General features: G+C 41.5%; 1 protein-coding gene across 5 annotated transcripts in view; it reads right to left on the bottom strand.

The window, feature by feature from the left end:
- The window catches only part of LOC129696328 (nucleolar protein 4-like), a 187,472-nt gene that overhangs the window by 45,599 nt on the left and 128,976 nt on the right, over nucleotides 1–12,897 (bottom strand). For all 5 annotated transcript variants that reach the window (XM_055634144.1, XM_055634143.1, XM_055634146.1 and 2 more), the window contains one exon: nucleotides 2,545–2,724. In XM_055634144.1, the coding sequence (XP_055490119.1) occupies nucleotides 2,545–2,724 (180 nt within the window). The remainder of the gene's footprint in view (nucleotides 1–2,544; nucleotides 2,725–12,897) is intronic.

The following is a 12,897-nucleotide window of genomic DNA, read 5'->3' as shown; positions in this document are numbered from 1 at the left end:
ATTATTTTCCTGCAGCCAATATATAATTTCCATTAACATAAAGCCAAAAGACTGTGGATACTGAAACATGAAAAGTCATGAACCCGAAACCAAATATTGTTTCTGTCTTGGAAAATGTGCCTGAACTGGCAAATATTTCCAGCATTACATTAATCCATTGCTTCATCCCCATCTTATTAGAATATTTTCAATCAAACAAGGATAAAGAAAAATGCTGACAGAACCAATTTCATCCACCAGAAATATGCATTATCATCCAGAATGTGATGCTCTCCTGGCAGTGGATGAGGGTATAAAGGCACATGGGTGGTAGCAGGATGGACCTGACCGAACAAATCAGCGGTAAAAGAGCAATTACATTGACATTCAAGTCACTGGCAATGAACCAGCAGCAACAATATCCTGGAATCTATAGTGGTCTCGATATCAACACAAACCCAACATGATGTACACGTGCTATTTTTGTCAGGGCAGCAAGGCATATAAGTGTCCCATTTTGAAGTGTTGGAAGACACTTAACAGATTTAAATTAGCTCCTACTATGTGAATGAAACCCTGTTATAAATTTAAATGTAGCTGCAATCAGTTTCACAGAGATTGGGTAACCTATCATCAGAATGGTGGCAGTTGCTAGCCACCAAAAATTAAATTTTATAGTGTTTTTAAACCCTTTTGAGTCAGGAGGAGCAGGAGTCTAATCTCACTCCTATGCCTCTTTCCTCTGGTGTCCATCACCTTATCAAGTTACTTTAGTGGGAATGTAGGGAACACAAATTACTCAAAGGGTGCTGCAGGAAGTGCTGTGGGGTTATTGGAGGCTGAAGATCTCTTCACATGGTTGAGTACTTAATGTGCTTTAGCCCATTAGACCAAAGGCCAGTAACTAACAAGTGGATTTATTCTAAATTGTATTTTTTGGCCAGCATGGTTACAAAGATTTAAAGAGATAAAGATAATGGTAAAACAAGATGAAAAAGTAAGGAAGAGACACAGGAATGGAAATAAAGTGAAGGTGGCAATAAGGAAGAGGAGAGATTGAAAATGTGAGTAGAGAAAGATGAATTTAATATTTAGAACATCATTTAAAGTTGAATAGAGGGGACGAGCAGAACTGAGGAGGCCCTAAGATTCTTCTTTTTAGTGGAACCTTGCCTTCTGTAGTTGAGTTATTGGAAAAGCATGAGTATATTGCCATGAAATCTCCATCCATTGTTATTAATGAATGGAAATTGTGGATAATTTCCCCATTATGTCATGTGTCCTATAAGATTTCAACTAATTTTAATTGGATTGTATAATACTGCTTATTGCAATGTGATGAACTGTCGCAGTATAAATTTGAGTATTTGTGTAGTTATTCACAAAATAACTATTTAAAGTTATAGTATAATTTGTTCAATAATCATTCTAAAATGAACAGTCTGAGATTGCATTCCAAGCCATTGAAAGTTCACATGATTTGAAATCTACTTGTGTTTCATGTCAAGATCTATAATTTGATCAATCCTGGCCTTAACCATTCTCTGTTTCCCATTATTTTCTGGTTTACTAATACAAGAGTAAAAAGTCAGAAACATACCATCTTTACTGCACTGGATAAATTTTAACAAATGCACCGGTGTTTTACTATTTTTACAGATATATGCACTGGATCACAAAACGATAATATAATTAAATAATTTCTGACAGTACGAAAGTTAAATATAAGGATATTTTTACGTCTCTTATCACAACATTATATTAAATTTGTGATTATAGTTCAAAAAAGACCAAAACACAATGTGGTAATTGGAATACTGGATTACGTTTGCTGTGTCACTGAATGGTAACACAAGGAAATTAAATTCCATTTATATGAAGTATTCGTTAGTCCGTCATTAGGAATATTCATTGATTTTCTGTGCGTACATTTGTTAAAGGAATATTAATATCATGAAACGTACATGATGAAAATCCACTAAAATGATACCAGGAACGAGATGTGATAGATACAAAAAAAGACCTGTAAACTGTGTTCAATGGAACAGAGGAAATTAACTGACGCTTTAAAACCCCCTGTAGAGTTCAAGATAATGAAAGATTTTGCGACAACGGATTGTCAAAGCTTTATTAATCAATAACAGTGTATATCCTGGTTTATTAATCAATAATAGTGTATATCCTGAAAACTATTGGTAAACTGACAGGAAATGTTGAAGAATTGTTTTCACAGGGACGACAGGGAAATGGGACACAGTACCACAAGACATTATTGAGGCAGCATACATCTTTGTTTTGTGTATGAAGAGGAAGTATAAAAATATATAAAGAACTCTATGGAAGTAAGATTATAATAATCCTAAAATGAAGAGTCAGCATTTGTGTATGCAATAAATGAAGTGGTCCCCCTGCACTACAATTCCTTTTATACAACTGAACATGAGAAACAAAATGACTTGGATATAACCAATTATCGAACCCTTGCGGAAAACATGTCATACTTACTTTCATATTGTATTAAGGTACATCGTATCATGGCACATATTGGAAAGCCCTGTTACTTACATTAAAAGCTTTTAGACGTTCTGATTCTGCTCCATCTGATTCAATAATCTTCTCAATGTCATCATGGTCATCTTGATCATCATCATCTTCAATAATTCTACTCACAGTGAGATCTTCAGGGCCACCTCCAACGCTTTCATTTCTAAGTGACTCGTAGCTGGAATAGCTGTGTGCAGGTGACTATCAGGGGGGGAAAGGGGCATGAAACAGAATTATTGGATGATTTACATAATAAATTATTGATAAAAAGAACCTAATATTTAAACAAAAATGAACATCTTATATTTGCATAACATAATTAGACGACACAACATTAAACATTAAATGAATCGATGTAATTCAAAAATGTAATAAATAAGAATTGACTTTTTATATTAAATGTTTCACCTTACGATGAACAGGGATGTCCCAACTAGTGATTCAAGATTAGGCAATCTGTACCACAAAGTTCAGTCTAACAGGTTTTAACTCATCTAATTTAAATTTCATGGGACTGTAATTTTAAACAGGATCTCTCAGTTGTTTGATTATGGAAAATATTCTAAATTACAATACCAGTATTTGTTATCTTCAGCAACTTTAGATGTATGTTGAATAATGATTTAGCCTGTACTTAATCATAAGCTAATGACAAAAGGAATTATTAACAGTACTTTCAGAACACTTTTGCACATCAGTAAAATGTTCAATAATACTGAGTATGGATTCTGCCATGACCACTTGGATTCAAAACCTCAATGCAAACTTTGAGCCATATCTCCAGCCCTTTATGCAGGCAGGGGACAGAGCAAGCGGGGGAACGCTGTGTGAGTGAAATTCACACAGTGCAAAGCCAAGATGCTACAAACAAACACTGCGATGAACAGGATGTCCTCATTCTTCAGGGAACGGGAGTTCCCCTCCCCTACTATAGATGAGGCTCTCACCAGGGTTTCTTCAATACCCCGTAACACGGCTCTCTCTCCTCATCCCCCCACTCATAACAAGGGCAGAATCCCCCTAGTCCTCAACTTCAACCCTACTAGCCGTCGTATACAACAAATAGTCCTCCGTCATTTTCGCCAACTCCAACGCGACCCCACCACTCGCCACATCTTCCCCCCCCCCCCCCCCCCCCCCCCACGTCTGCTTCCCACAAAGACCGCTTCCTCCGTAACTCCCTGGTCAATTCTTCCCATCCCACCCGTACCACCCCCTCCCCGGGCACTTTCCCCTGCAGCCACACGAAATGCTCCACTTGTCGCTTTATCTCCCCCCTAGACTCCATTCAAGGACCCAAGCAGTCGTTCCAGGTGCGACAGAGGTTCACCTGCACCTCATCCAACCTCATCTATGGCATCCGCTGCTCTAGATGTCAGCTGATCTACATCGGTGAGACTAAGCGTAGGCTTGGCGATCATTTTGCCGAACACCTCCGCTCGGTCCGCAATAACCTACCTGATCTCCCGGTGGCTCAGCACTCCAACTCCCCCTCCTATTCCGAATCCGACCTTTCTGTCCTGGGCCTCCTCCATGGCCAAAGTGAGCACCACCGGAAATTGGAGGAGCAGCACCTCATATTTCACTTGGGCAGTTTATACCCCAGCGGCATGACCATTGACTTCTCCAATTTCCGGTAGCCCTTATTTTCTCCTCCCCTTCTCAGCTCTCCTTCAGCCCTCTGGCTCCTCCTCTTCCTTTTTTCTTCCCGCCTCCCCCCCACCCTACATCAGTCTGAAGAAGGGTTTCAGCCCGAAACATTGCCTATTTCCTTCGCTCCATACATGCTGCCGCACCCGCTGAGTTTCTCCAGCGCTTTTGTCTACCTGCGATGAACAGGAACGTTGGCGCTGTAATTAAGTCAGCTAAAGCACAGAGTATGGCAAGTCCTTTAAAAGAGGGAGGGAGAGGCGGAGGGAGAGAGAGGGGAGAGAAGGTGGAGAAGGAGTGGAGACAACTTTTAAGAAGCCAGGGATACACGGCAGTGAAGCTCGGCGGACATTTTTTATCCTTGGTTCTGAAAACTACTGCTTACTTTTTTTTCCCAATGATCCAATGAAATTCACCGGTCAGCACCGGCTACAACCTAAGAGAACCTTCGACCACCTGGCAACCCACTGGGGCCTCCTGGCAACCCACCTATGGCACGAGAATTCTCGCTACTCTCCATGGCGCCTTCATTCTAGTCACCGCTAATTTTTCAACATGTTGAAACATTTGTGGCGACCATAATGAGACCATGACTAGTTCCCAGAATGTGGGAACTCCTCACGACCATGAAGGCGACTCCCCGGCAACCACCTGCGACCGTGTGGCGACTGCATAGTCTCCGGCAGTCGCCTAAAGAGTCGCCTAAGTGGGACAGGCCCATAAGTGTACAACAGGATTGATGGTATTGCTCCAAAAGCCAATGTGTTGTGTGGTCTCCTCCTTTGTCATAAGAAAATATGAAACTTGTGAATAAATCGATTGGGCCCAAAACTCAAAGACATGGAACGCATAGAACAATTTTAAGAATGAAATGAAAGAAAACAGAATCAAATCTCATCATTGTCCCGCTGTCTATAGCAAATGTCTGATATTCTAACCAGGATGGGGAGCAAGGTTTAGCGATGCTAAAGCAGTATTCTAGCAAGATTTGATCAGTATGAAGAAGGATCCAAACCTGAAACGTCGACTCAGATTCAGATACAATTTTAATTGTCACTAGACCAAGTGCAGACCCGTTGGGTCTGCTCCCCCAATGGTGTGATCCCCCAAACCAATATTCCACCATGCACCCGTCTCCTCCAATGGAACTGAAGCCGTTCCCAAAAGTAAGATTCCAGCACTGCCCTGCCTCCCTCAGCAGTGGATTTAAACAAAAAATCCAATGGCACCTCCTCTGCCTGCTGCAGCAGTGAAAAGTTCAGTGTTCCTGTCTTGCAACTTTGTTTCGAAGTGTGTTGGAAGCTGACATGTAAATGGAGAAGCCTGTTTATTTTTGAAATACTTGGGGTGGGTGGGGGGGGGGGGCGAATGATTTGTTTAAAAACGTGTATACTTCAACACGACGAAATGAAATGAGGAGCGGATACTTAGAAAGAAAAGCGAAATCTCTACCGAAATGGAAAATATCTCGGAGATTGAGCGTCTGGATTGGGCGTGGCAATGAATCAAAGGAAGAAATGCAGCCGGCAGCCGTACATGCAAATGAATCCATTCCGATTGGACATCTGCGAGCATCGGCCATTCCGATTGGACATCTGCGAGTATCAGGCACGAATCGAAAGGCAGGAAGGGCGCCGGTCGGCAGTCGGTCGGATGGCCCCAGAGTTTTATAGATATATAGATTGGCAGTGTACAGTACAGAGACAACGAAATGCATTTAGCATCTCCCTGGAAGAGCGACATAGCAAACGATTTGAATAAATAATAATAAGTGTCCGGGGGGGGGGGTGGTGATTGGCAGTCACCGAGGTACGTTGTTGAGTAGAGTGACAGCCGCCGGAAAGAAGCTGTTCCTCGACCTGCTGGTTCGGCAACGGAGAGACCTGTAGCGCCTCCCAGATGGTAGGAGGGTAAACAGTCCATGGTTGGTGTGAGAGCAGTCCTTGGCGATGCTGAGCGCCCTCCGCAGACAGCGCTTGCTTTGGACAGACTCAATGGAGGGGAGCGAGGAACCGGTGATGCGTTGGGCAATTTTCACCACCCTCTGCAATGCCATCCGGTCGGAGACAGAGCAGTTGCCATACCATACTGTGATGCAGTTGGTAAGGATGCTCTCGATGGTGCAGCGGTAGAAGTTCACCAGGATCTGAGGAGACAGATGGACCTTCTTCAGTCTCCTCAGGAAGAAGAGACGCTGATGAGCCTTCTTGATCAGAGTAGAGGTATTGTGGGTCCAAGAGAGGTCATCGGAGATGTTGACTCCCAGGAACCTGAAGCTAGAAACAAGTTCCACCTCCGTCCCGTTAATGTGGATGGGGGTGTGCGTGCCGCCTCTGGACTTCCTGAAGTCTACAATGAGCTCCTTGGTCTTCTTGGAGTTAAGGGCCATCTGTCCTCTACAGATGCTGCCTGGCCCAGTACTTTATGTTTTGTTCAAGGTTCAGCAGTGCTAATGAATGAATGCAAATGTTCCAATGATAGCAAATTCGTCAGTAATCTCTAGAACTCCAGAACTCTAGAACATGCATGGGAAGTCTCAGAGTACCTGCTTAGAGTAAGAGCTAGCATGAGACCTGCAGTGGCCCACAGAAGGCTAATCAAGAAAAGGTAATCAATCCCCAGTTAATAATGGAATTTAATATTAGTGCATATAAAGCAAATGAGATCGCAAAAGGAAACAAAATGTATCTTGTTTCAAATCTTCCTGAGATTTCTCTTCTCATCACGGAGCTGAATAACATTTCTATGGTTTTCAATCATCCAACTGGGTTAGATGCTCTTGAACTGCCTTTGTAGACCCAACTTTTCACCTTTGGAGTACAAATAATAACATCATCCCTCGCCATTCCACTATCAAACACCACCCCTAACCATACAGTAGAGACTCATCAACATAGATCCAGCAGGAAAACTGGATTAATTAAAACTGTTAGCCCTGTGTCATTTTTAATTCATTCATAATTGTTGACTTTACAGTTCTCTACATGTACCAATTCACATAATTTGTTTTTGTGTATTATAATAGTCATGAAATACTAAACCAAATAAAAAGAAACTCACTCTTCAATAATGTCTAAACTGAGGATAAAACTTGGTGTTTTGCAAATTTGATTAAAATTAGGACTTTTCAAATTTCCAAGCCACATGGAACTTTAATTATTTTTGTTTTACTGTGAAAACATTGGTTTCTTCCTGTGTAGGAAAGAACTGCAGATGCTGGTTTAAATCGAAGATAGACACAAAATGCTGGAGTAACTCAGTGAACAGGGAGTATCTCTGCAGAGAAGGAATGAGTGACGTTTGAGTCAAAACCCTTCTCTCGACCCAAAACGTCACCCATTCCTTCTCTCCAGAGATGCTGCCTGTCCCACTAAGTTACGCCAGCAGTTTGTGTCTATCTTTGGTTTCTTCCTAATGCTTACAAAAATATATATAGATCTTCAAAGTTCTCAATAGTATCAATAGAACATAGAGAGTAGAGCAGTACAGCACAGGGACAGACCCTTCAGCCCATGAAGTCTGTGCCGATAATGAAGCCAATTAACTAATCTCACCTGCCCGCATGTGCTCCATATTCCTTCAAACTCTGCACATTCATGTGTCTATCCAAAAACCCATTAAATACAATTTCCACCACCACCACCCGTGGCACCCCTGGGCACCTAACCCGTATAAAAACTTGCCCCGCACGTATCCTTTAAACTTTCTGCCTCTGACCTGAAATCTATGCCCTCTAGTATTTAACATTTCCAATCTGGGAAAAAGGTTCTGCCTCTCTTAATTTTATAAACTTCTAGTAGATCTTCCCTCAGCACCTGACAATCCAGAGAAAACAATCCAAGTTTGTCCAACCTCTTCTTATATCTGATACCCTCTAATCCAGGCAGCATCCTGGTAAAACTCTTCTGTACCCTCGCCAAAGCCCTCACATCCTTCCTTTATTGGGGTGCCCAGACCAGACTTATTAACTTAAAACTCTGGATCAATAAGAAATCAAATTATCCATTTGCAAAATATTTTCAAAACAACTTTTTTTATTGCAAAAGTAAACAAGGTCAGGTGTGCAACACAAAAAATAAACTTTGCTTAGGACAAAATGAATAAAATATTCCAGTGTGTGGGGGGGGGGGGGGGGGGGGGGTGTGTGTGGGCAGGAGGGTGGTGGTGGGGGAGGGCGGGGTTGTGGGCAGAGGGGAGAGAGCTCGGAGAAAAAGACGAGGGTTGTGGGAGAGAGGATGGTATCAGAGGGGCTGGAGCTGACAGTGCGATGAGGACTCACAGCGGTCGCTGGTCGCTCTCCTCCGCCGGGATTTGATCCTCCGCTCTCCGTTTGACGACATTTCCCGCGCCGAGCTGGGCTGCTTCTGGTCCCTTTGAAAATTGTGTCCGGTTGGAAACCTCTGTCAGCCATCCTCAGCTCCAGTAAAGACGCAATGGAAACCTCCGCTGGCTATCCAGAGCCTCCCTCAGCTCCAGTAAAGACGCGATGGCGTAGGAAGAGGCGGACTGTCCCGATGAGTGCCATCTGCGGACATGCGGTTTTTAAGATTTTTAAACCGTCTTTTACATTAGCCCAGCGATCGGAACGAGACTTGGTGCACTCGCAGCACAGGAGAACGGTGAGTAAGCTGGTGAAAAATCAATTCGCTATCGAGTACCATTTGTGCACAAATAGAAAGACCGCGCAAACCGGAAGATAACAAGATCAGAGCTTTAGTTACGTATGGATAGTCCTGTTTTTTGTAGGTGGGTCAAAAAGTGACTTTAAATCTATAGCAGGGCAGCTATTGAATTGGAAGAAGCAATTATCATCATAATTAACTGCACACTGCAATTAGGAAGTATTTAAATAGGAACTGGAGCTTGTGCTGTTACGACGGTTGCGAAATAAAAAAGCATGCAGAAGAATAAGTTTAGTAATACGGTGAGGTAAATTTACTAACAATGTGATAAAAAAGATGCTATTCACAGTTTAGGACGAGAAAGGTCTCGGTATTTATGCTGCATGGTACGGGAGGTGTCATTAAAAGTAGTCCACCACCATGGTACTGGGCTTGTAGATACAGATGTAGAAACCTCTATAGCCCATCAGAATTTCAATTAGCTGTTAGTGAAATCCTGCAGCCAGAGGTTATTCCAGTGATTGAACCACGGAGACACACATCAGAAACAAAGTGTAAGCACAAAAGGGCAAGGCTCTACCAACCCACATTCACGATGTTTAATTATTGTTCAATAGATGAAATACCTTTACTGCACTTGTTTTACACAAGTTAAAATAAAACTACATTTCACATATGGTGATATTAAATTGGAAATGAAGAACCAACCATTAGGCTGTGGGCCGAGCATCAAAAATGTGTCTGGAAATAGGATTTTGTGACCCGTCACCAAACTACATGAAATTTCACATATTGTGTAAAAAAATGTATATAAATCACCCCTGAAACTCGATATGAAGAAGACTTGCATATTTTTATTAAATTAGAGAAAAACCGGAAAAATGTCGGGAATTTTTTAGTCCAATCAAAGCACATTTAACATTAAGTTGTCTGCCAGTTGGCCAATCACGCGCTTTGTTTCAGGCTAGCACACAAAATGGCTGAGGGGGCTTCACAGATGCCTGTTTTACTGGAGATTCCGATTTGTTGTTCTGTGGAATAAATGTCGTGGAAACTTGCAGCAGGTAATTGTATTTAGTGGGAAAAGCATTAAAAAGGCTGAAGAAAGTGCTGCGAAGTGGATTAAAGTGCAAGAAAGCCTTCAAAGTCCCTGCTGATGTGCTGGAACACAAAGAAGGCCCCCATGAATCAACTCTAACTGAAAGGTAAGACTAAAGTCTGAATTTATGAAAATCTATCTGTATGGACTTTAATTAATTTAATATAATGTGAATAAATTAATTAATTCATTCATACATTCATTATTCATTCATTCATTCATTCCTTATTCATTCATTCACTCAATCATTCATTCATGAAATTAAGGGCCTAAACTATAACACAGTAAATTAAACATTGTCACTAATGCCAGCTTGTTGTAGAGTAATAAGTCTTTAACAGCTAATCTCGGAGCTGCCTGCGAAAACTTACCGGGAAAAAGTGCTCCGATCCGGACATAGGTACTCGCGGTAAAGTGAAGCCGCCGTCTCAATTAATAAGCGGCCGATTCGCGAATGCGGAGCCACGGATCATCTCCGCGGGCGGGGGGGGGGGGGGGGGGGGGGGGAGGGGAGGCTGTACATAGTGCCGTCTATAGCGGTCGTTTTCAGACCCCGATAACGGGAGAAAAACGGAGGGATATCGATGGCTCTTTACCGCGAGTACCTAGGCCCCGCGATCGGAGCACTTTTTCCTGATACGTTTTCGCAGGCAGTTTCGAGATTAGTTGTTAAAGACTTATTACTCTACAACATGCTGGCATTAGTGACAATGTTTAATTGACTGTTATAGTTTAGGCCCTCAATTTCATGAATGAATGAATGAGTAAGTGAGTGAGTGAATGAATGAATAAGGAATGAACGAATGAATGTATGAATTTATTCACATTATATTAAATTAATTAAAGTCCATAAGATAGATTTTCATAAATTCAGACTTTAGTCTTACCTTTCAGTTAGAGTTGATTCATGGGGGCCTTCTTTGTGTTCCAGCACATCAGCAGGGACTTTGAATGCTTTCTTGCACTTTAATCCACTTCACAGCACTTTCTTCAGCCTTTTTAATGCTTTTCCCACTAAATACAATTATCTGCTGCAAGTTTCCACGACATTTATTCCACAGAACAACAAATCAGAATCTCCAGTAAAACAGGCATCTGCGAAGCCCCCTCAGCCATTTTGTGCGCTAGCCTGAAACAAAGCGTGTGATTGGCCAACTGGCAGACAACTTAATGTTAAATGTGTTTTGATTGGACTAAAAAATTCCCGACATTTTTCCGTTTTTTCTCTAATTTAATAAAAATATGCAAGTCTTCTTCATATCGAGTTTCAGGGGTGATTTATATACATTTTTTTACACAATATGTGAACATTTCATGTAGATTGGTGACTTTGGTCACGAAACTGCAGAATAAAGCTCCTCGGCCCACAGCCTACATGAAAAAGGAAGAGAAAGATTTGGTGCAAACAGAATTTTAGACCTAACATGTTAATTACAGCAGCCTTTTATACAGTACCCTCCATAATGTTTGGGACAACGACCCATAATTTATTTATTTGCCTCTATACTCCACAATTTGAGATTTGTAATAGAAAAAAAAAATCACATGTGTTTGAAGTGCACATTGTCAGATTTTAATAAAGGTCATTTTTATACATTTTGGTTTAGAGCACTGGTGAGCTTACTAATCGCAAAGGGACTGGCAGGCCAAGGAAGACCTCCACAGCTGATGACAGAAGAATTATCTCTATAATGGAGAAAAATCCCCAAACATCTGTCCAACAGATCAGAAGCACACTTCAGGTGTGGATTTGTCATTGACCACTGTCCGCAGACGACTGCATGAACAGAAATACAGAGGCTACACTGCAAGATGCAAACCACTGGTTAGCTGTAAAAATAGGATTACAGTTTGTAAATAAGTACTTAAAGAAGCAACCACAGTTCTGGAAAAAGATCTTGTGGACAGATGAGACAAAGATTAACTTATATCAGAGTGATGGCAAGAGTAAAGTATGGAGGAGAGAAGGAACTGCCCAAGATCAATTGATGATACAACTACTGATGGTAGTAGCATAATGAATTCTGAAGTGTATAGACACATCCCATCTGCTCAAGTTCAAACAAATGCCTCAAAACTCATTGGCCAGCAGTTCATTCTACAGCAAGATCCCAAACATACTGCTAAAGTACCAAAGGAGATTTTCAAAGCTAAAAAATGGTAAATTCTTGAGTGGCAAAGTCAATCACCCGATCTGAACCCAATTGAGCATGCCTTTTATATGCTGAAGGGAAAACTGACAGGGTCTACCCCCCAACACAAGCATACGCTAAATATGGCTGCAATATAGGCCTGGCAGAGCATCACCAGAGAAGACACCCAGCAACTGGTGATATCCATGAATCGCAGACTTCAAGCTGTCATTGCATGCAAAGGATATGCAACTAAATACTAAACATGACTACTTTCATTTACATGACATTGCTGCGTCCCAAACATTATGGTGCCCTGAAATGGGGGGGACTATGTATAAACACTGCTGTAATTTCTACATGGTGAAACCAAAATGTATAAAAAATTGCCTTTATTAAAATCTGACAATGTGCACTTTAACCACATATGATTTTTTTCTATTACAAATCTCAAATTGTGGAGTACAGAGGCAAATAAATAAATGATGGATGTGTGTCCCAAACATTATGGAGGGCACTGTATTTTCCTTCTAATGTTGTTTAATGGCAGGATTGTTTTGGAGTTCATATTTAAGATTACAACTGAGAGGTCAGAACCGCCATTTATTTTCCTTGGCTTCTTGGGCTTCTAAGTCAGGTGTCTGATTAATTGAAATTGATCAAATATAGAAATTGAAAGTATTTAAATTGATTGCAAAATACAGCATGGAAGCATGCCCTTTGGCCTTTGTTCCACATCCTACACATTGGGGGAATTTACAGAGGCCTAGTTAACCTACAAACCAACACATTTAGGATGTGTGAAAACCAGAGCACCCAGAGAAATCTACACAGTCACAGAGCAAACATACAAATTCCACACAGGCAGGAC

Source organism: Leucoraja erinacea, chromosome 4, assembly GCF_028641065.1.
Source record: "Leucoraja erinacea ecotype New England chromosome 4, Leri_hhj_1, whole genome shotgun sequence".
Taxonomy (NCBI): Eukaryota; Metazoa; Chordata; class Chondrichthyes; order Rajiformes; family Rajidae; genus Leucoraja; species Leucoraja erinaceus.
Note: the sequence above shows the minus strand (reverse complement) of the source record. Positions and strands in the feature narration are given on the sequence as shown.